This window comes from Toxotes jaculatrix, chromosome 8 (genome assembly GCF_017976425.1).
Source record: "Toxotes jaculatrix isolate fToxJac2 chromosome 8, fToxJac2.pri, whole genome shotgun sequence".
Taxonomy (NCBI): Eukaryota; Metazoa; Chordata; class Actinopteri; family Toxotidae; genus Toxotes; species Toxotes jaculatrix.
In genome coordinates this window covers 3,692,465-3,716,593 of record NC_054401.1, presented here as the reverse complement: position 1 = coordinate 3,716,593, position 24,129 = coordinate 3,692,465, and the positions used below count along the sequence as shown (strand labels likewise).

Below are 24,129 nucleotides of genomic sequence, written 5' to 3'. Positions count from 1 at the left end.
ATCAACCGCTCGCTGTAAGGTTTGCGTTTTGTTTTTTTTTTTTTTAAAGCTGAATGTCCCGCTACGGCCGCCGTAGGCAGCGGCACGGCCCGCCTCTGACTCAAATGTTTGGAAGTGAATTTTCAGGAAGTCCGTGGACGCGTTTTTAAGAGAACAGAGCAGCAGATCGACCTTTTAATTCCAAACGGACTCTGTAAACGAAATGCCCGGAGTTCGCTGTTTGCGCTGAGTTCACGGTCACTCGCTGTCAACGGGAACATGGCTGTGTTGCGTTTAAAGTCCTCGCTGCTGTGGTTCCTTGTTGTTGTGACAGCTCATGTGACTGAAGCCGCAGGGAGATCGAGGCAGCGGATGAAACTGACCGAAGATGAGGAGCAGGTCTCGGAGTTCCACGACAGTACGGTCTATCTGAGATCCAGGAAAACCTCCGATCCGCAGGCCGCCGCCGCCGCCGGGCCCGAGCCGGGAGACCGCGCGGACGCGTTCAAAGTCCCAACTCTGGATGGGGAGTTTTCCTACCAGCCCGGATCTCTGCAGGGGTCTGTGGTCATTCACGCTTTCACCAACAAGTCCGGGTTTCTGGAATGTCTGTGGAGCTCGGAGTCGTCCCTGACCAGCCTGGTGCAGGACCTGCCGGACAGCACACAGGTGCTCTTCCTGTCCCTGGACGACTCCGCGGTCAGCGACGCTGTATGGATGAGGGAGCAGGTGCAACGGGCCGCCATGCACAGGTGAAGGCAGGGGAACCACAGCTTTAGGGTTGAAATGTCTACATTCAAAATCCAAATTAAGCAAAAGTACAAAAGCAATATCAGCAAGGTGTTTTTTAAGAATCAAAAGTGAAAGTGGGGCAGTAATTATGCTTTAAACGTGACTGATACATACAAATCTGACAGTATTAGGTTGTTAATGCTAATGGTTTAAAGTCTGTGCAGCATTTTTGACATTTGGCATCTGAAGCCAAATTTGCAGGAGCACTGTTTAAAAAAAAAAAGAAGTACATCTGAAAGTTGCAATTAACTAAAAGGGATGTGGTGCACGTATGTTTGTGTTTGTGATGGTGAACATGTTTCTCCAGTTCCTGAAATAAAAAAAAAAGGTGATAACCGATTGATTGTTTAAATATTCGTCATGCAAAAATGCCAAACATTTGCAGGTTCCAGCTTCTCAAATGTGAGAAACTTCTGCTTTTCTCTCCTTTGAATCATAAAAAATGAAATATCTTTGTGTTTTGAGATTTTATTCGACAAAGCAAAACAGCATGAAGACACGACTTTGAGTCCAGGGAAACTGTGATTGAAAATGTTAACAGTTTTTTGACATTTTAAACGACAAGTTTACGACAAGTTTAAGATTCAGAGGCTGAATTGTGTCTATGTCTAATCAAGAAGAACTAGATCAAGTCAAACATTTCCAGTCAGAAACATGTATAGATTCACCTTATTGTTTGTATTTTCTAATTATATAGTGTTTGCAGTTGATTTATGGTTAGAGTGCTGACGTATGGCGTCAGATGTTCAGAAACCTTCCCAGCTGCCCACAGCGTATGCTGCTTTTCAGGCTGTGTTTTTAGACTCCTCCAAAATAATTATAAAGTGCTGTGCAGTTAGTTGAGTATCAGCTTTGAATTGTCAACATAAAATGTGAACAAAACACTTCATTACAGTTCTGTGCTCTCACGTCTCTGACAACCCACATTTAACCTCCTGCTCTCCTCCTGCAGTAAGAAGGAGGTCCTGTCCAGGCTTCACTTCTCTCCGGTGCCGGTCTTCGCTCTGGGTAACTGGATCCCCTATGTCCTCTACTACTGGAGCTGCATGGGACACAACTGCGGCCTCTCCCAGACTGTTTTTACCTCCGAGGGTAAGGACTCTGACTCGACGTGGCTCTGATGGACCAGTTTCTGTCAGTCATTGTTGTCTGACTCACCTGTTTTAGCAGAGACAAAGGTGGTTGGACAGATGTAAGAGCTGCTTGGACTTGGTGTTGTCTTCTATTTGAAAAGTTATGCGGAAAACTAAACAGTAATAGTGGTAAAAGTTTGGGTACCCTGCTAACCTGTGAGCTAAATGTCGGCTCACTCTCTTTAGGTTCCTGAATGTAAAAAACAAACAAACATAAAACGTCCATTTTTTCTGGACAGTTTAATGACAAAATTCCGTTTTTTTCGGTGATGCATTTTGCTTTCAAGAGCATTTTGGTGTGAATCATCCAGACTGTCTTACCATATACTGTAGCTGAAACTTTGCAGGTCTGCCTTCACCTCTGCACTGACAAGCAGAAATATCATGTTGAAGGCTCGCTTGGTTGAACTTCCTGTTTTATGTGGAAACACATGACACCACCAAGGATAATTTTAACATCATGAAGATGCTTCATGGAACAACAGCAGATAAGCACTCTGTGGTTTTCTTTTGTAATCATTATTTTCCCCCTCCTCACAGGGTGGAACATGCCTATAATCGTCAAGAGACTTGATGCCAGGTATGATTGGCTCATGGGACGCTGGGGTCAGGGGTCGTATCAGTTGACTGATGCAGGAAACGGATGTGATCCTTCCCCGTCTGTGGCAGGTGCTGTGGCCTGGGTGTCTGAGGGCAGCTGCTCCTTCTTCACCAAGGTCTGTTGATGTTCATGGTAATGAAGTGTGCTGCTTCTTGTTCAGATCAGCTGTTTGGGTGGTTTATCAACATATTCATGTTTTTACAACTAACATTTTTTTAGTTTTTTTTAGTTGCTGCTGATTTTTCTGGATTAGTTGTTTGGTCCATAAAATGTGAGATAATGTCTTTTATAATTTCCCACAGTCCAAGATGATGTCTTTAAATGTCTCATTGTGTCCGACCAAATGTCCAAAACCCAAAAATATTTAGTTCTCATCATTTGAGACAAAGAAAAACATCAAATCTTCACATTTAAAAAACTGTAACCGACAAGTATTTGACATTTTTGCTGAAAAAGTGATGATGAAGATCATTAGTGTTGATAATCAGCTGATCAATTAACTGACTAATTGTTGAAGCTCTTGCTTTATCTATTGATTGATGTTGACAATGTTCTCTGTTAGCTGATTAATAGTTTAGTGTATAAAATGTCAGAAAACAGTAAATCAAGCTCAGCATCAGCTCTTCGTTGTTGTTCCTCCCTCCAGGTGCAGGCCATGGCCAAATCCAACGCCTCCGGTGTCCTTGTCTATGCCCTGCCTGGTAACCCGATCCAGGACATGAACTGTGTTGAGGCCGAATGTTATTCACAGCTGGGCATCCCTGCTTCCATGGTGCACCTGGAGCCTTCGGTTGCTCAGGCGCTCCGGTAAGACCGGCTCACCTGAAGGATTAAGAGACCCCTGACGTTGATGCTTAACATCCTTATACATAGATTAATGATTTCTTTAAAAGGTCTGTCATTCTCAAAAGCCTGGTATTGTCCTTTCTCTGGGGAAAAAAAACATTATCACTCCAAGAAATTCAAAGTCTCTGGAGAACAGAGAATGAGATTTTAAAATTGTTATTTGCTAATAAATGATTTATCTTGTTTTCAGCTGTTGAATGTCTCATGATGGTATGATACTTTTAATTTGTTTTGTAGGTTTGGACAGAAGGTTAATGTGTCCTTCCAGACCACTCCGTCCCCAAACTTCTTCATCGGTATTGACCAACAGGGGGGGCTGTCTGAGATGGGCTGGTTCCTTTACCCCACATTCAGCTTTGTCAACTGGCAGTCGCAGTGGTGAGAACAGAAATGAGGGTCTGATGTGTTGAAGAGATTCGACTGGAACGACGCCTTCCTAAAATTTACACTGTTGTTCACTTGGCTTATGAGATTAATGGTTCATTGCCTCAGACAGTGGTGGGGATTCTCAGAGGAGGGAAGTGACGAGGGGAAGTCCACGACTGTTTGAATTTCTGCGAAAACAGAGCTCCATAATTAATCTGGTGAACCAGGAAGTGTAGACAAAGATCAACATAATGTTAGAAACTGCACAGGCAGGTCAGATAACATTTTCAGGATTGCAGCACTAATTTACTTTTACTCTCCTGAAAGAAAATCTCTGAGTCAAAACAACTGTGATGATTTGAGTTTAATGTGTATACCCACCATTATAACCTCTCCTCAGAGGCATTGTAACAGTTTATATGTGTGAAAAGTATATTTCGCATTCATCAGTGTCTTTGTTTCCATCTCCAGGTTTGATTTCTATGCAAATCTGCAAACCAAACTTCAAACGACTGCCAAGGTGGTTTCTGTCTTTGACAAAGTCCAAATGCAGGGAGAGAAAGGAGCGGTGGCCACAGTCGACCTGCCTTCAGGTAACATCATCAGTGTGTGAGATACGTGGTTTTAAATGTCGGTGTAAAATCTTAGTGCAGCGTGAAGGAAACAGGAGCCGTGCTAAGCTTTTTAATGATACTAACATTTGTACATTGTGTGTGTCTGCAGCCTTGTTGGACTTTGACACGCTGGAGCTGGATGCGTCCCTGTCGTGTCCCGGCAGGAGAGACCTTTCCTGTGCTCCGTGGGATCACACGGTGCAGCTGTTCGTCTGCTGCGACCACCTCAGTCCTTACTGCAACATGGAGCTGGGCCGGTGGATCACGGCCTTCCGCAGGTGAGAGGCCGATGTGAAACACTCTGACAGTACATCTGGAAATTCTGGAAATGTGATCGATCTAAATTTAAGGCTTTAAAGAACTTGTATGTTTTTTTTATATATAATAAAAGTCAAGTCTGTTTTTCTACTTTCTACTGATAAAAAAAAGAGAAAAAAGTACGTCAGATTCATAATAAAGCAGAAATTACTTGACGATGCTTCCTTATCTTGAGTAGTGAAAGCCACTCTTTGCTTAACAGCTGAAAAAAGTGCGGGACTATAACTTTATCACCAGAGAACCTAACCTAAATCAAATGTTAAAGTGTTGAAGTTTTCCAAACAACATTAAAAACAACTTAAATAAGCACGAATGTGTGTTTGGTTATGAGCTGTGTCCTTTTATACATTTGATGTGACTGTGTTTGTTATTTTGGCAGAGGCATCGGCCGCTGGTTTACAGATGTGTCGCCCCTCATGCCTCTGCTGGACAGCAACAAATGCACCTTCACCATGAAGACGGTGCCTTGGGCGAAGCCGTGGATTGTGTCCCTCAACCTAAGATTCAGCATCAGCAATCAGACAGGTAACAACCGAGAAACCTTTCATGATGTCTGTGGATGTGCTGAGCAGGTTGTAGTGGAGCGATGCGTTGATCTGTATCGTGAGACAAAACAGTATAATATCACCTCATCAGCCACAGCACCGCAGTGTTTAACAGAGTTAAAACCCTTATACTGAACAAAACAACCTATTCTTCACCCTTTGTACTGACTTTTTTTTTTTTTTTTTTGATGCCAACTTCACAGCTCAGAGAAAGTTTGATGCTCAGATCTAAACTCTCCCTCTGTGAGAACGGAGAGCTGTGACTGAAATGACCACATCCCAGAACATTTTCTGCCCATTTTCTGTCACTGGACGATTTTTTCAAAAGCAGAGAGCAGGAATCTCCCAGCAGGAAGGAACAGTCTGTCCGTAAATAGTTACTGGAACAAGGAAGACACTCAGAGCAAAAACAAAGATTTGAGCTCCAGGAAATACTTTGATTTAGCTTCCTCTAAAAAAAAAATCCAGTGTGTATGATCATGAGGAGGATGATTAGGGAATAATCAGGAGCCTGCTGGATGTGATTAGAGTCTGGATATGAGTTTGTTTGTTTTATTTTTATTGAGACATGTCGTCATGTGTTTTAGATTTTAAGTGATGATTTGGCTGATTTTATAATGAAATTTTATTGCCAAGTAACACTGCAGTGCAAATAAAAGACACCAAGAACTTTAAGAACAAAACTAGAATATTTACTTACAAATCTACTCCAAAAATGCAATACAGACAAAAATCTGACATAAAATGAACATTATAGAAACGTTTTTGCTTATGTTTTTGATCTCTGTGCATTTTTCCAGAGGTTGTATAGAAATCATGTCTCTGTGTGACAGGTAATCGGGTGGAGAAGCTCCACCCCTTCAGAGTGATGTCACTGTACAGCGGGGGCACCTTCGACAAAGACTACAACAAGAGATACCAGCCAATCAAGTTCCCCGTCCCAGCTTCAACCAAAAAGGTGACCAGGTGTCCCACGGCGATGGCTGCACGCGTGCCGACCGTCCTGTCTGTGCAGCGTCTCAGCAGCTGTGCGTCTGTTCTGTTTTCAGGTGGAGCTGTTCGCCGTCATCACGGGTCACGGCAGCGACGAGAACGGCTGTGGAGAATTCTGCGTCACCTCCCACCACTTCTTGATCAACGCTGCGTTCAACAACACCCGCGTCTTTGACTCTGCAGGTGAGGAAAGGTGCATTTTCAGTAGCTGAAACCAGTTGTGAACACAGCACTGACATATCATCACCTCTTAAGTTGATATTCGGGAATATTTTAGCAAACAGTTGCTCATTTACACCATCAGCAGCTCTCGTTCATCTGGAGCCATATTTCTGTTCACTGGGTGTTTGTTAGTCCAAGAGTTTCAGCTCTCAGGGAAATGATTGGCTCTTTAGCTCATGAAAACCCCACTGTGTTCACCAGCTGTTCTCTAACTCTGTTCGTCTGCTTGCTGCTCGGCGCTGAGCAGGTAGTGATCAGTGGGCCTCTGCTGAAAACAGCTGCCAGCTGCAGCTGGAAACAAATCTACGAGAGCAGTGAGAGTGAATCAAAGCTGTGGGGCCGGACAGGGAGAGCTGAGAGTTATCAGGTGATAATTCTCTGTAGGCTTCTGTAGGTTTGTAGGTCACTGGAAATTGAAATTAAATGGACCTCGAGAAAACATCATGTTGATCTACAAGCAAATGAATCTGTCAATCATATAAAACATATAATAACAGACAAACAAACATATAAATCCTCACATTTGAGGATCTGAGCAGATGTTTGTCATTTTTGTTAGTTAGTTATCAAACTAACTTAAATGGTTAAGTTTGGTTTTATCAGCTCTTTCTGTTGATTAACTAATGGATTAATCAGCCTGAGGACTGGACACTGAGTCACTGACTAAAGGGTCATTTCATCAGGAACAGCTCTGGGCTGTGCCATGCGAGTGAAAGAGGGAGCGGTACCAAACGAACACGGCACGTGGCTGTACGGCCGAGGAGGCTGGTGCGACGGACTGCAGGTCGACCCCTGGAGGATAGACATCACCAAACAGGTACGTCCCTCCACCTCAAACGTAATAATTTCACCTTCAACGCTTCAGCAGTGTCAGTCCTTTTTAACTGACTGATTGAACCACTAGATGCATTTCAAGATACAGTTTTTTTTTGTTTTTTTTTTAAATTTGTTTGAGATTTTTAAATTCATCCACATTTGGGAAAGAAACACACAAATCTGTGGGTGTGAGCTCGTTTTTATTCTCCACACACACAGATTCAGGGTAACTGAGGACAAGTTTAAAGCCCCGTAAGTCTCTGTGCCTCCAGTAGATTTACAGGAACGTTGCACTGAAATAAAGGTCATACTGAAGTAAAGCCTCTGAGTGAAGTAAGCCCATTAGAATTAAGGAGCGCTTAATTATTCTGAAGTGAGTTATTGACCATAAAGACTCTTGATATAATCGCGTAAACTCCTGACTTTTTCCTGGCTGCTGCTCTCTCGTGTTCTCTGTGGTCATGTGCAGCACAGTTCTTCTCCTGAATTCAAATTTACTTATAGATTTAACTGTAACTTAATGTCATATCCACGGTTTTTAGTGTTAAATTACCACTTTAAGAGAAGCTGCTATGCTTAGATTTTGGGAGAGTTTCATTAATACAGTATTAAAGTCTCCTCTGTCTGTTTCTGTCCTCTTTCAGCTGGACATTAGTGGATCTGAGTCCAACACTGTCATCTACTACGGCTTGTTCGAGGGGCGCGATCCTAATCCATCCCAGAAGCCCGGATACATCATCATGTCTTCTTTTCTTGTCTTCTACAAATAATCCGCCCTGTAAAACTCAACTTTTTGAACATTGATCTGAATGAATGAATGTGATAGCCTGCTGAAAGTACAATCAGAGATTAAATTTCTATTTTCTTACTGCTTTTAGTGAGCGTTTCCATTACTCCTGCGCCTCTTTCATCAGCTTGCTTAGGCGGGAGGTCACCGTGTGGCACTGACGGCAGTGCTGATGCAAAACATCACCTGCCACACTCGCCCAGCGCGACCGGCCATTTGCATTTTTCTCAAGAAGATGTTCCCACGAAGTCAAGAAGAAGAAGCAGCCTCGGAGCTAAATAGGCACTCCATATGCTTTTTATGCCTCCGGCTGGAGATGCATTGTTCTGAGAGCAGCCTCTCCTCGCTAATTACATGTAATCATGTCCAGCTTGAAACTTTGGGGTGAAGGAAGTGTTTCTCAGTGAATCATCGCCCTGTCGCACTTCTCATGGTATAGAACTTTCTGCTCTGCCTCTTTCAGGCGTTTGTAATTTTCTTTAATTTGACACTGCAGAGCTGGGGGAAATAATCAGGTGCTTCAAATTGCTGTGAACATAACTGCAATACAATATTTCCACCGCTGAAGCTCTTAAATTATGAGTTTAAAAATCCTATTACATGTTTTGTTTTCAGGTACACGGCTAAAAACAAGCAACACTATTTCTCCCTTGTGAAAAATTCAGCAGCATTTCACCTTCAGTGAATGAGCTTAAAAAGTTTATTTGCTTTGTTTTTTTTCTTTAATGACATTACACAGTATTAAAAAACATAAACATTAAAAAAAAACTTAAGACATAAAAAATACATAATTGAATTATACAAAAGGGTTATGTTTCTGAACAGGAATGTTAGTGGTTAAAAAGTTTGTTTTATTTTACAGAACTGCTCAACAGAGTGTAAGTAACATCACAGACATGATGTTTCTGTTTTAGCTTTGTTCACACAGCTAACACAGAAATCCCTCCGACCAACAGAAAGAAAAAAGCACATTTAATAATACTGAACAATTTAAAACCTAAAAGTCCTTCTTAGGCTAATTTTGTTTAAATGATTCTTTTATACCATTTCTTTTTTCTTTTTTTTTATGCCATTAATGTCCCTATCCTCGTCAAAGGAGCTAAGAAAAATACTAAGGCACTGAAGTCCAAGTGAACTTTATGGCAAAGTCACATGTGAAGTCAGAGCAGTTTCGTGCATCATCGTGACCACAGGCCTGTGCGTGTTACACCTTCACGCAGGTTTCTCTGCAGCTCTTCTCATTCTCAAACTGGTTGCTGTTTCCTTGACAGCCGCCGAACCAGAACTGAGCACAGGAATTAGCTGTGGCATCGTAGTACCACTTCACCACGTAGTCACGACACGGTCCCGGGTCCAGGGTCTGGCTGCACCGCTCCGCTGCAGACAACACAAAACAAAGAGTGGCTCGTTTAATCCCTGCAACAGAAACTGCGTGAGTAGAAAAATTCATTCAAATACTTCAACACGACAGTAGTTGAGGTTTACTACTTTGTTGTAGAGTTTGATTTTCAAATTGTCAAAATGTCTTTAAAACTAATTACAGGATATCAACTCATGTTGCTACGCTGTTGAAGTGCTCATTGTCTGAGGTCTTCAAATATTAAACCTACATTTCTAAGTATATTATAACTATAATAACTTCTCCATCATACAGACTCTTCTCTCAGCATTTACCTGATACGTAGGTGTCTGAGGGCAGCAGCGGGGGAGTCGGCCGAGATGGCGGCGGCGTCTTCTCCACAGACGGGGCCTTCAGAGTGGGACCAGCCGGCCCGATAGCTCCGGTCATCACGACATGGTGTGAGGGGTTCTTCACCTCAAACTGTGGGAGGAACTCTGTCACTGGTCTGAAGGGCTCCCAGTCGAAGAACGGAAATCTCTGAGTTTCTGTGGAGGTTCTGTCGTCTGGCTTGGATCTCTGTGGAGTGATGGGCTCTCTGTTGGGTTTAGAGGCTGGAGGGCCGGGCTGTTACAGAAGAGAGAGGGTTTTAATCTACTGATAACACTGACTGAAGACCAGGGGATGTGCTTCAAAGCCCCAGAAGCACGAAAGTGAATCCTGCTAGACACATGTAGTCGCTTCCACAACCTCTGGTGATACTTAAAACCGTTAACACAGCCTGAGTTGACAATAACAAGTAGAAGGAGTTCTCATTTGTTCCGCTCACCACCATCTGAACTCTCCTGAAGTCTCCTGTGAAGGTGGGTGTGTCTGTGTCCGTCCTGTACGGGGGTTCCCGAACGTTACCGGACACCTCGGGGATTCCTGGTGGGAGTCTGGAGCTCGGGATGGAGCTGAACATGTGTCTTTCTCCGTCTTCACAGATTCGACTCAGCAGTTTTCTTTCAAGAGCTGAGGGGCCAGAAAACCAAAACAGTAAATATACAGTTACATCCAGGTGTGTACCGTGCAACCTGTTTGTCCAGGGGCAGTTTGGTTTGAGTTTATACAGCTTTACTTTCATGTTAGTAGCTTCCAAGTATAACTACAGATAAGATATGGGAGGTTTGGGTGTCTTTCATGGTAGTATTTGTATAAACTGTGTCAAACTAACATCTAAGCTGTGTGTTGTGTAGTGGACAAAGAGGTGCAGTGTATTATCCAGCACCTGGGCACCTTTGCTCTTTGCTGCCACCAAGTGCCAACATAAGAAGGTATTTCAATTTTTTATTTAATTTTTTTCCTTTTTTTTCTTTATGTACAAATGTAGAACCAGATTCTTCTTGAACCTGAGTCTTGTCTTCGTAGTGGTGGTGAGGAGAGAGGACAATGAAAATAGTTTTCTGTGGCAGTTTACTCATCGGTTACGACTGATTTCTCTCTTAGTGCGGTGAAGGAAGTTCGGGGGTTTCGGTTCAAGTTTCGTATCCTTATTTTCTGTCCCAATTTCCCCACTAGTGGAAATGTATTCTTCTCTTTCACACTAACTGTGATTCTGTGGAATCAGTTAGTGGTTCGGTCAGTTTTTTATAATGTGACTGAGTCAGTTACTTTACACTTTCTACTCTACACTGAAAACTTGACACTTCTTTAGGTGAACTGACCCTTTGATATGTGTATCATATGATCATGCACATTGTCACCTGGAAGTGTTTTGAATTCATCGATCAGGTACACGTGTTCGCTGTCGGGGTCAGAGGCCATGAGGTTGAGCTCCTTCTTGAAGTCTTCGTACAGAGGATCACTCTCGTTCGCCACGCCGATCACAAACATCTCGATGTTGCTTCCTTGAGCTTCCATCACTGCGCTCTCCAGACTGACCGAGTCCCTCTTATCGGCCTGCCCGTCTGTGATGATGATGGCCACCTTCCTCACACCTGGCCGCGCTGCCTTGAACACCTGGTTGGCCTGTTGGATGGCACTGCCGGTGAACGTACCCTCACCCAGGTAGGTCATGGAGCGCACAGCAGACTTGATCTCATCACGTGTGGTTTCCTGTCTGAGGTTGAGCACCACCACGTTGCTGTGGCTGTAGAGGACCATGCCGACCCGCGTGGTGTCTCGGTTGACTGAAGCCCGGTCGATCAGGGCGTTCACAAAGTCCTTGATCACGTTGAAGTTATCGGGGCCGACGCTCTCTGAGCTGTCAATCACGAAAACAAGCTCCAAGGGGTTTTGGCGGCAGACCACTCCACAACCTGTTGACAGAGAGCGGAAACAGATCCAGATAGATTGAGTTTATAATCATTGGTCATGTAAGAGAAGAACAATCAGCAAAGACTGAAATGTAAGAGTCCAAGAAAATGTTTAATGGTAAATGGCAGCGTCAGTGACTGAGCACTTACTGCATATGGATCTCACTATTTTGATGATTTCATCCCTCTGTGAAAGACAGAAAATGAAATATTTTTAGAGCTGGTTCATCACCAATTTATTACTTTTTATATTAAGGTTACGATGTATTAATATTTTTCATATTGATAAATGTATCCATTATTTTTTATTGTTATATTATTATTATTTTCACTCCATAAAATGTCAAAAAGTTCCCAGAGTCCAAGCTGAAAGCTTTATATCTGTTGTGTCCAAACAAGAATCCAAATTCAAAGAGATTCAATGACCAAATTCTAATTTTTGAGAAGCATTTTCTGTCTATCAATTAACCAACTAACTGCTTCAGCACTACGCCCTGTACTTACTGTGAGTCCAGGCTCTCCCTTCTGTCCCACTCTACCCTGTGATGTGAAAGAACCCGTCATTAGCTACTGATGTATTGTCGTATTTACTCGAGAACAAATAAATCACACAGGAAGTGGTTTCTTCTCGTACCCCTGCTGAGATACATGTTTGTAACTCCTGGAGTCCAGGGAGTAAAACCAGTCAACTTCCATTTACAGGAATAATTTATTTATTTAAAATAATTTTTGATTAGATTCAGTTAGCCTAATAAAATCCTGTACCAAAGGTCCGGTGGCTCCTGGATCTCCAGGTTCTCCTATGTCTCCCTTTTTGCCCTTCTCACCCCTGAACCCTCGGTCCCCCTACAGGAAAGAAACAGCAGTCTCATCAGCCTATGTTAAAAAGGTACCATTTCGCTTTTCTTTGAAGTCAGTGTCACTTTGAGTTAAGAATAATTATTTATTAATTATTAATCATTCTGTATACGTTGCTGGCATTACCTTGTCCCCTTGCAGACCTTGTCCAGGAGGACCTCTGGGGCCGGGGATCCCCTGAAATCCAGGCTCCCCCTGGAAACATCGAGCACAGTCCATGTCAAGAGTAACGTATGAAAACAAGATGAAACTAAAATGGCTAAAACTTTCACAGGATAAAACAACAACCATTTTACTCCGACTCGACAAAAACATGTCTGAGGAGTCTTAGTCACTGGCAGACTCATGAGACTACCTTTTGTCCTTGAATGCCCTCTCCAGGTAACCCCTGTGGACCGGGTGGTCCCATCTGACCAGCTGAACCCTGCAGGCAAAGAGAACTGTATCTCTGAAGAAACCAACATGAACTGGTTTCTCGAAGCTTTTTCGTGTGCAGTGTGACAGATTACCTTAGGACCAATCAGACCGATTCCCGGTGGTCCTGCAGGCCCAGGAGGTCCAGGCAAGCCCCTGTCTCCCTGAACAGAAGAGAGTTCACGAGCAATAAAACATTTATAGATAATTGTCAACACATGGATAATGATAACATGACCTCAGAAAACAGAAAGTCTCACCTGTAAACACAACAAGGAAGAAAACAAACAACTATACAAATAAACAATTAACAAGCAAAACCACACAAAATACTGTAAATCAGGTGTGCAACAGAAATGAACAACGTTGACCTTTGGCTGATGACACTGTATTTTATTTCCTGTTTATCCCAGTGTAAACTTTTACCTTTGGTCCAGGTAAGCCAACACCTTCTGGTCCAGTCTCTCCTGTTAACCCAGGAGGCCCTGGAAGTCCCTAAGACGCAGTTTTTAAAGAAGGTCACACAGTGCAGGGAAGTGATAACAGAGTTTATAGTGATGAAAAAAGTTGTGATACTCACTGGAGGGCCAGAGAAGCCTTCACCTTTCAGTCCAGGTGGACCAGCAGGTCCTGGTGGCCCTCTGTCACCCTACAAAACCAGAACACACCACTTACTTCCTTATTTCACTTGAGAGGATCAGTGAAGAGTAAACCTAAGCTGAACTCACCTTAGGTCCAGTTAAACCCGTCCCTGGCTCTCCCATAGGTCCAGGTCCACCTTGTGGACCCTGTTCTCCCTGACAAAACCCAGAAGTAGATCAGTCAGCCGACCTTGCTGCTGTGTGGAGGTTAAGGCTTTGTTTATCAGCACATGGGCTTACCTTGGCACCAGCTATACCCCTCCCTGGTGGTCCAGTTGCACCTGGTGGCCCCAAAATTCCTGGTTCCCCCTGGAAAAGAAAACATTTATCAGACTTCTACTTGACAAGGCAACAAGGCGGGGACCGTAAAACTAATTTACTCTTTAAAATTACAAACTTGAAATATGAAAATAACTGAGTTATGGACTGTAGTAAATGTTGACTGGGGATTTTGGTTTTGGACAGAAATGTCAAAACGTGTGTTGAGCAGTATTTACAATTGGCAGACATTCTACAAACCAGTTGATTAACAGAGGAAATAATCATTACATTAATCAATACTGACACTGATCCATAGTTGCTTGCAACCCTATTATATTTTTATCAAATCAGATTCTGTCCACCCTCTTGCTGGTTTGCAGGTTAGATGGTTTTGAAAAATGGAAGATCAGGTGGTAACTAAGGGCACAATCCTGTGTTTTATAACCCGAGTCTTATTTTCTCAGTTTATCGTTTCTTTCAGATGTAACAACATTTTTCTCACCACTTCAAGTTCTGCAGATGCAGCAACGTCATTGGAAGTTTAAAGTTATTAACACTACTGTGTAAAACGATAGCATTTTCAAATAAAGGACTTCTGCCATGGATACACATACCTTTGGCCCCATTGGCCCCACAGGACCAACTGGACCTAGAAGGCCTCTGGTCCCCCTGTCACCTCTGTCTCCCTGAAAAAAAAAAAAAAAAGATCATTGTATCTGGAAATTTATATATGATTGGTACACAATCAACTGTGAAAAACACCTGTTACCTTCTCTCCAGGGACGCCTTTACCAGGAGGCCCGTCAGGTCCCCGAGGACCTTGTAACCCAATGTCACCCTGCCGTCATTTGAAAAGAAGTCAGTGGAGCAGAAGACTGGTAAGAAAAGTTTAAAAGAAATCAAAAAGAGAGAGAGAACAAATTTCAAATCATGATGCTACCTTTTGTCCTGGGGCTCCATCCTCCCCTGGTTGACCTGGTATACCTGGTAAGCCCTCGGCCCCTGGGTCACCCTGAGAGACGAAAATAACATGTAAGAGCACCAGTGGAGTGCAAACTGATGGACAGTGAAATAAACCACCTAATGAAAGTAACTTCAGAGTCACTCTAGATTCACACTGGACTGTTGTAATTATTAGTCTGAACAAGAGCATCGGCCACTGTAGCCAGTTACTGGTTCTTGACTATTTCTAAAGAGGCATGCTTTACATTTAGATTTTTCCTGATCATCTTTTACTACTCAGCTTCATGGAATGCTAAGCTATGCTAGAAACACGTAGTGATAAGTGGTGGAAGTTTCCAGTGGTGTTCAGGGAACTTACTTTGGGTCCTGGTTCTCCCACTCCTCTCTCACCTGGCAGTCCAGGCTCACCTGTGAGGCCCTGATTCCCCTGAAGACAGTGGAATATTCTGTATGTGTTTCGACTATAATCAGAACTGAAAGCTTGCACGGAAAAACTCAAGTACCAACAGAAAAAAAATCATTTTTGTATTTCACTTTTTATTATGTTCTGATTATCCCTGGTAGTAAAGTAAATTTTTTATTTCTCTTTTTTTTTTCCTTGTTTAATTTTCTTTTTGGGTGAAATTTCAGGCACAGGACACAAAAAAAACCATTAAAACCAGAACTGAATGTGAAATGAATGTCACAGATTGTAAATCATGCACCATGTTTTATAAATCACTCCTTGCAGGCGTTTGACTGACAAGCCAGCTGCGTTTCGCCCACGTATTTATGCCATAAATTATGCAGAACAATCAGACCACAAATCAGCTGAACATCAATCACGATCACAATTAGCTTTGTTTCTGTTTCTGAGACAATGGCATCGTCAGTTAATGGACGTCCCCCTCCTGCCTTACCTTAGGTCCCGTTATTCCGATACCTGGGGGTCCTCTGGGTCCTGCCGGTCCAATTGGACCCTGATCACCCTGAGAGAAAGAAGATGAAGGTGAAAGCAGGTGGAAAACACTGGTTTTTCTGATCTGATCAGGATGGCAGAAAGTGAAAGTAACCGTCTGACATTTGTTCATCCGGTTTTTACCTTTTCTCCTTGAAGTCCTACCCCAGGAGCACCGATGGGACCTGGAATCCCAGGTGGTCCAAGATTGCCCTGAGAAATGATTTTACCATATCTTCATTTAATAAAGCTTTACAAACAATACAGTGACCAATGCCCTGATAATCACTTAGAAAATGAAAAGGTAAAAAATGCTGTGGCATCAGAAAACCACACACACCAAGCACTTTATCAGGAACATTAGTACTTGGTAGTTCTTGAACATGGTCTGAAACAATACTCAGACAGTGGCACTCAAACCATGATTGACTGGTATTAAGGCCCAAAGTGCCAAGAAAACATTCCCCAAAACATCACACCACCACCAGACTGTTGACACAAGGCAGGTTGGGTCCATGGATTCATGCCGTTGATGCCAAAGTCTGACCCTACCATCTGCAGCCTCAGCAGAAATCCATATTCACCAGACCAGCCTGCGTTTTTCCAGTCTTCACCTGTCCAGTTTTGGTGAGCCTGTGCCCACTGCAGCCTCAGATCTCTGTCCTTGGCTGATGATGTTTGATGTGAATGTCACCTGAAGCTCCTGACCTGCAGCTGCATGATTTTATACACTGCTGCAACATGATTGGATAACTGAATGAATAAGCAGATGTACAGGTGTTCCTAATAAAGTGCTTGGTGAGTGTATTTACCTTGTCACCTTTGACCCCAACACCAGGAAGTCCACGATTGCCCCTTGGACCCTCATATCCTCGATCACCCTAAAACAAAAACAGCAAATCTGACATATTCTCATAATTTAACAGCACAAGTTTCACACATATATTCCAGCATATTTCAAATTTCATATTTAGGCCAGTAAATGTGAATTTCTGCGTATACACACGATGTTTTGTTGCAATCAGTGAAACATTTTCTGGTTGTAATTTCTATGAATCAGTCTGTTCTGCTTTGCACCTGCAGTAAACAAATCAAACGCACAAATGTCATGTTTTTCTCCAGCACAGAATATGCAAAGATACAACACTCGAGAAAGGTGTTAAGGGATGAAGACGAGGATAACTCAGATTCAGTTAGCCTAGTGCAGTTAGCACTTTATCTTCTCCCTCTTTTTATTGTTGCTGTTTTTCTTTCTTTTATCACATTTACTTTACTAACAGGTTAATACTATAATGCCATATCAATCAAATGTTACACAGCTTTGAACGAGCATCTGCATGGTGGCTTTAGGAACTGGTGTTGGTTCATTTTGGCTCTGCAAGGACACAGTCTTGTCTTGTGACCTAAGACTTCAGTTTCTCTTCAGACTGACACAGACAAACAAAGATCTGACTCACCTTCGGTCCTGGAAACCCCTCTCCAGGTGGTCCAGGGTTTCCTTGTGCTCCAGGTGGTCCTGGGGGACCCTGGAACAGACAGACTGCTATTTTATGTCGGCATTTACACTTACACACACTGTGACTCTGCATTAGACGGACTAAAACCTGCAGTGGGTAACTTTGCCTATTGGTACTCCAGGTGGCAGCAGGGGTTTTAAAATAATTCAAAGTGTTTCAACTTGTGTTCCCAGAAATCCTGGAATGGGTTTTGAGTTAAGTGCACAGAACATGCTCACGTTTGATGTGTTATGTGTAATAGCAAAGAAAACCAGATGGAAATAAAGGAAAAATGATCTAGCGCTAGTAATCCAGCTTTCTCTGGCTGAAGCTGCTGTTTAGGAAAACATTCGTAAGCAGAAATTATTTTTATTTTTTTACTCTGACCCCTGTAAATGTATTTGCCTAACCCTGTCTCAAATGTGTACACACAAAGAAAGCAAGACCAGTCATACTCACTGGTAATCCTGGTTCTCCTATCCCGACAGAGCCTGTGAGACCTGGTCTTCCCTGAATACCTTTTTCACCCTGTAAGCATCACACATCACCGGTCAACAGCCTGAAGAACTTGACAGCAATTTGGTAATAAGTGAAAGCATGTATTCTATCTCTGGCACTCATTAGTGCTTTGTTGTTATCCAGCAATTCACCTTGGCTCCTGGGAATCCAATACCAATTTCCCCTGGTGGTCCAGGAACACCACTGGGTCCTCGGTCTCCCTGTGACATATAAACAAGTTTAGGATTGTGTGTCATGTGATGGTAGTTTGACACTGACAAATACTGACCACATGCATGTAGTCAATGGTAGTTGTTTTACAAAGATGTAATCCCATCCCAGCTTATATTATTATTGATTTGTTTGTTTTAAATGAGTAAAAATAGGTCTTCATTGCTGCAGGTCACCACCTGTAGAGTCATAACTGGTTACCTTTTAAAATGCTAATAAATTAAATTAAATTAAATTATGTTAGATTACTTTTTATACTCTCTTTAATCAGTGAAGCCAAACTTGTGTTTCAACCTTTCATGTCATCTGAGAAACAAAGAACAATACGTTGTTCCTTCTGTAAAACTTGCTCTTGATTAATGTCTGGACTTTTCCTGATATAAATCACATGAGATTTCATCTGTATAAAGACAGCTTTGTCAAAAAGCTGCAGGACAGCTCTATGGTGATGGAGACATCAGCATCTTATTAGCCCTGGCCACACATTTTAATGGTCATTTTTATATTGCCCACCCCCTTATTCACCAAACATCAATACAGATGTTGTTTGGGAAAGTGTCTGGGAAGCCCTGTATGTGAATGGTGGCTTGTGACAAATGAAGAACAATATTCCACTGTTCTGAGAAGTAAATAACCCCATAAACTTCCAAATGACCTGACGTAGCAAAATTTGTTTGGTCAACCAATTAATCATGCTTTTACTGACAGAATGCTCCATAGCCTGTGGATGTTGATGAATGAATTTCAGATCTCTTAATGAAAATGTTGGGAGAACTTCCTCTAAAAGCAGAAACTGGCCTTTTTGCATTTCTAGTCATTTAAGGTACAAGTAACAAAGTACAACCTCTTAATTAGTGAGTTTTAGAGGTGTATTTTTTTTAATAGGGAAAACCAGGTTATATTAAGCTAAGCTAATCCTGGCTCTAGCTCCATACTTGACGCACAGATATGAGAGTGGGTATTGATCTTCTCATCTAAGTCATCTGGTTCTTAGCTGCTGGAAACTAACAAAGCAGAAATGACACAAGGCAAAAATCCCAAAACCCAAACGTCAATGCCTCATGAGGTCTTGAGGAAGCTTACTTTTGGTCCTGCTGGGCCCTCAGGACCCATATCTCCGAGTGGTCCTGTTGAACCCTGTAAATCAAATTTAAAAGTTTGTTTTAATCATAGCCATGACATTAGAGTATCTGCTGCTCTTCCCCACCCATCTAGGACTTGAATCCAGCAGCACAAAACAGTCACATATGAATTAAAAAGCGCCATGTTGTATGACCGAGCTGCTGGTGAAAACCAACCCACCACAACTGAATGAAAAATACAACAAGATTAACATCAACATTCACGGCTTTCATGTCCTTCGATTCTCAGGCCAAGTTCACAAAATAACAAGGTTATACTGACACTGTGCCAGTGGCACAGAGGAGGAAGAGTTGTGCTGGGCGGCCAGGTCCCTGCACTAATCCCACCACACAAAGTCTGTTCCTGCAAAAGAATAATATCCTGCAAGCCTGGATTCACTGCTTTGGATAGCCACATTAGTATCAGGATTACCGATAATCCAATATTCACATTCCATTAGTGCAGGGCTGAATAAGAGACAAATTCCACTTCCATTTTTCATATTGAAGAGTGGACAGACTGTCTTATGTCGACATATCTTAATGCCTGAGTATAGATGTGAACAGCAGACAATGAACTATATGTTTAAGGGGAGTGAAGGCTGAGGAGTGGAAGTGACATAAATTAAATTCTAACATTTCTAACCCATCGTTTCACTCAAGATCACAAATGTGAAACTCATGGTGGCGGTAGATGCAAAGTCAAGGGAACACCAAAGGCATTAGGATTCATCCTCTGGGGATCACGAATGTCTGAACAAAATTATATTGTAATTCATCTGATAGTTTTTGAGATTTTTAAATATCAAGCTTGAGGAAATGTACTTTTGATGTTTTCACACATGAAATTAGACTGGAAAAAAAAAACAACAAAACAGAAAAACTCTACCGGTTCGCCTTGTAAGCCTTGTGGGCCTGGAGGTCCCTCAGGTCCCTGGAAGATAACACTTAATTTATTATGAGGACAAAGTCTGTGGTATTCATTGAAATATTTTAATAAATAATGACCGTACAGTGTCCCCCTTTTCCCCTGGAGTGCCACAGTCTCCTCTCTCCCCCTATAAGACAACACCAAATTAATTCTGGTTGTTTATTTATGGCCAATTCAATTTACATAAGAAAAATTAAACCGTTAACCTCTTTGCTAAAGCTAACTGGTAATCAGATACCCACCTTGTTGCCCTTGTAACCTGGACGACCCTGTAGAAGATGAAAGAGTTTTAAAATCTGCATTGATGCTTTTTCTTGTTTGTGCGAAAAAGAGGGAAAAATTGTTACCTCTGGACCATCATTTCCAGGTCGACCGTTCAGACCAGGGTCCCCCTTATGAAAAGAAGCCAATTTACAGTGAGCTGCATAAAATCCAACACCTAAACATTTCAAAAACCCTGTCTTTCTTTGTGTTATGACTTACCCTTGCTCCTTTTGGACCAGGTGGCCCCCTGAAGCCTGGGTCTCCTTTTCTACCCTGGAATTAGCAACAGTTAAATCTTGGTTAGATGCTATAAGACAAGATGATGCCATGTATGTTCGGTGATGAAGAAATACAAAGCAACCCAGACAGACCCTTTCCCTTATGACAGTAAAAATGTTTTGTCAATTTCTAAAAACTCACCGGACTTCCTGGAGGGCCTCTCTCTCCTCTTTCACACAAACACACTTGGGCTTGTGGGCACTAACACAGAAAGAAATACAAAGTCAGTGCAATGGTTCCCACTAATTAATTAGACTTAAGGTAAACGCTGAATTACATGGAATAACTTACCCCGTCAAATGCAACCACAGCCTGGAAGCAAAACATCATAGAAAAAAAAAGTTAAATGTAGTTTAGTTACAGATTTTGTATATTAGTAGTCTGTCTTAGTATCTATGTGTTAGTTATTGTCTTCTTTCTGACATATATAGTGTCTTTCTTGCAAAATATGAATGTGAATGGACAACATCGCACACTTCTGGACAGCAGAACAAACCATTCCAGTCCCCCAGACGAGCCCTGACCTACTGCAGATATTTGACATTTCTGAGACTGTGGAAAATGCAAAGCAGGCGAGAAAGCCCTCCCAGACACAACACTGTGATTGAGGTTTGAACCCGCTGTGAGGACAGAAAGTGCCGGGAAAAAAAAAAGGTGGGGGTGAGGGGTGTACCCATTGTGAAAGAGAAGCTGCATGCTGTCAATCACTGTAACAGGCTGCGGGGTGTGAAGCAGATCATTAGTGGTTCTCAACCATGTGGACGTCAACGACTGAGAAGTAAGCATGGTGTAAATCCAAGCAAAGACAACAGCAGCTGACGTCAGGGATATTTGCACCTTCGTAAAAAGTGAGCTCAGTGAAATCTGTGGCTGTAGAGTCTTGAGCATCGGTGGCACATGGTCAAAAATCACTAATGCATCTTCTAAATGACTGTCCACCATAGTGGTTCACAACCTTTTTGACTGGGGACCCCTTATGTCTACCTGTGGCCCTTTTCAAATTACCAGAAGAGTTGAAAGTATGGATCATCAAACCCTTTGAAATGCCATGAGGTGCAATCAGAGACACATGGCAGTCAAGGTAAAACAAACCAATGCTTTTTTTGATTATGCTTGAAAAAAATACACTTGGAAGATACGGCCCATTCACAACAAGTTAACCTTTTTATGTGACTATAGAATTTGAAATTATTCTGGATATTGTAAGGTTTTGTTTGCAGAAAAAAATGTGCAATACTAGTGAAATTTGAATTTTGAATTGAATTTTCACATAATAATTAAAGCCATTATTTACAGGCATAGCACATGAGATTTGTGTCCCCACAACACAAAATACAGTAACTGACCCTACTCATAGAAAATAGATGCCGCTTGTAGTTTCTCATGTTAACACAGCTGCCATCTTAATTCGTCATCTCACTTGAGGTCTACACTCACCATCTCTCTGAGCAGCTTCTCTTCCAGTTGAGTATCAAGAAGACTTTGGACAAACTGCTGAGGGGGTGCGCTGGCGATGGCCCGGAGCTTGGCGTTATTCTGACTCTGCTGGGCGATGTCTGACAACCCTACAGCAAAGAACTTTATGCCATAACCTTTGGCCTCTGCTGCTGCTGCAATCACATCGGGGCTGCGAGGATGGTCGACCCCATCCGTCATCAGCACTACCACCCTGACGCTGGTGGACAGCGTCTCCTGTGCCATCAGCTGTGTGGCATTGGTGATGGCGTAGGAGGTGTAGGTGCCGTGGCCGATGTAGTTCATGGTGCTGACTTGACCGTGGAACAAATCCAGGTCTTTCCAGGCGGAGAATCGGTGTTCTATGGACACGGAGCTGCTGTACTGAAGTGCAGCCATTCGCACCTTCATCGTCCAGCCAGCGACCTGCAGCATGGCGAGCCGCGTGCTGAAGCTCAAGACGAAGGCCCTCTGCTTCTCAAACAGGAATATTTTTGCACTCTCAGAGCTGTCCAGGATGAACGCCACCTCCAGCGAACATGTCAAACCTGTTGGAGAAGGAAACCACTAAAACTTCAAAAAAGACAGAAGAATCTGGCATTTTTCACATATTTTTGGCATTTTTATAATCAACTAAAGGATACTGGAAATAATCATTAATTTCAATCCTAGCATGCTTTGCTGTCTGCCACGGTGTCTTTCCTGATAATACCACTGGGAGTCACCAGAGCCAAACATTTTCAAGTCCCACACAGAGAAGCTTTAAATACAACATTTAACTCCCTCACTCCACTTTAGCCACCAGAAACAGTGGAATTTGTTTTTGGTTCATCATGGAAAAATAATGGGCACATAAAGAGCTGCACCGAATGCAAAATGTGTAAAAGGAAAACATTGTTTTCACATTGATTATTTCAGAGCTTCAGACTAAAAAATAATTTGAATGACCTGAGCCCTGAACCTGGGACTTAAAGTTTGGTGACTTCACTGCCAGCCATCATCCTTATTTATCAAATGTGGGCCTGTATATGACATGTCTTTCTTAACCTGATGATCTGCCAGGTTGCTCTTTAAATATAGAAACGCAATATATATAAGGCCAGGAAGGAACCGGTTATGTGGCGATTGTCTGATCCTCCTTCTTGGAATTCGTTACACCCACAGGATCCAGTGACTAACCTTCCCCACCAGCATGTGGATACCTCAAATAAATAATTACCATTTCCTCCATCATCACGCAGCCTGTAGTTGTTCCTGTGTCCTGTCTTTCTTCTCTGGCCTGTGGCCTCGTGTGTGAGCGCCAGCAGCAGAAGACAAAGCCCCACTCCTCTCCTCAGGTTTCCCCTCAGCAACATTTCCATTCTAGCAGAAAAGTGGTTGCATAGTGCATACTGCATACACATTCAATATATGCAAAGCATGTTTTAAAAAAAAATCTGTCAGTGTCATAACATTCACTTGTTTTGCAGTATGTGTTACTGTCACACATCCTACTAACCACACCCAAACAGTGTTGGGAGATGTACAGCTGCAGTTTCACAGTAATGACAGTACTTTAATTTGCTCAAATGACAAAGCTTCTAAAACACCTGCAATATTAGTGTGACAGAATATGTACATGTATCTAAAGCCAGAATAACCTGTACAAACACGAATTAGTCTAAACACGTTTCAATGCAATGAAATATATGTAATGAAATTGAGTTTGTGCACAGTAAATAAGCATCTGTAAATGTAAAGAACATTCTGCCTTATTTGACTACACTAATATAATGAATCGTCTAAGCTGTAGCACACACGTTAAAGTTGTAATTCAAACTTTACCATGACACTACAAATAAATAAATGAAGAGTGCACATTGTATGGGGGAATGCAAGAGAGTTATTAAATCCTTTACCTAGGATCTCATTTAGCTGCAGTCAGTGCTTGTAGTCCAGTCAGTTGTGGCTCTTTGGGAGGCATTTCGGCGCGGAATCAGGTCCCTTTAAACCGGGCTGAGATAAAGTGAGGACCATCAGATGAGCTGATGAGCTGTGTGTCTGTAGCCGGAGGCTCTGGGGCCGCTCCAAAATTTCTGCACTGGTTCAGTTCAGTGACTGATAACTGAGCGAAAGGGCTTTATTGTCCTGAC

General features: G+C 42.5%; 2 protein-coding genes across 3 annotated transcripts; one reads left to right on the top strand and one right to left on the bottom strand.

The window, feature by feature from the left end:
* The first annotated feature begins 100 nt into the window (after positions 1-100).
* On the top strand, positions 101-8,096 carry si:dkey-256h2.1 (uncharacterized protein LOC337520 homolog). The gene is made up of 12 exons (XM_041044751.1): positions 101-731; positions 1,724-1,863; positions 2,445-2,620; positions 3,152-3,312; positions 3,589-3,729; positions 4,189-4,310; positions 4,441-4,609; positions 5,029-5,174; positions 6,028-6,152; positions 6,244-6,370; positions 7,093-7,226; positions 7,870-8,096. Exons 1-12 carry the CDS (start codon positions 259-261, stop codon positions 7,993-7,995), a joined length of 2,040 nt encoding a protein of 679 aa, XP_040900685.1. The 5' UTR covers positions 101-258; the 3' UTR covers positions 7,996-8,096.
* A 574-nt stretch (positions 8,097-8,670) lies between these two features.
* Positions 8,671-24,043, bottom strand: col28a1b (collagen, type XXVIII, alpha 1b). Of its 2 annotated transcripts, none has more exons than XM_041044748.1 (35): positions 23,896-24,043; positions 23,217-23,388; positions 21,980-22,545; positions 20,834-20,854; positions 20,684-20,743; positions 20,483-20,536; positions 20,347-20,391; positions 20,242-20,268; positions 20,082-20,126; positions 19,958-20,002; positions 19,031-19,084; positions 17,869-17,937; positions 17,678-17,746; positions 17,180-17,248; positions 16,535-16,603; positions 15,867-15,935; positions 15,685-15,753; positions 15,144-15,212; positions 14,763-14,834; positions 14,592-14,660; positions 14,437-14,508; positions 13,802-13,870; positions 13,649-13,717; positions 13,501-13,569; positions 13,347-13,415; positions 13,016-13,084; positions 12,862-12,930; positions 12,633-12,701; positions 12,414-12,494; positions 12,153-12,188; positions 11,799-11,835; positions 11,097-11,651; positions 10,181-10,365; positions 9,687-9,978; positions 8,671-9,389 (listed from the first exon to the last, which is right to left on the bottom strand). In XM_041044748.1, the coding sequence occupies exons 2-35, from the start codon at positions 23,356-23,358 to the stop codon at positions 9,217-9,219; spliced, it is 3,597 nt and encodes a 1,198-aa protein (XP_040900682.1). In that variant the 5' UTR covers positions 23,359-23,388; positions 23,896-24,043; the 3' UTR covers positions 8,671-9,216. The 2 variants fall into 2 exon arrangements, with proteins under 2 accessions (XP_040900682.1, XP_040900681.1); XM_041044747.1 differs by having other exon boundaries at positions 23,217-23,359.
* Positions 24,044-24,129: the final 86 nt, after the last annotated feature.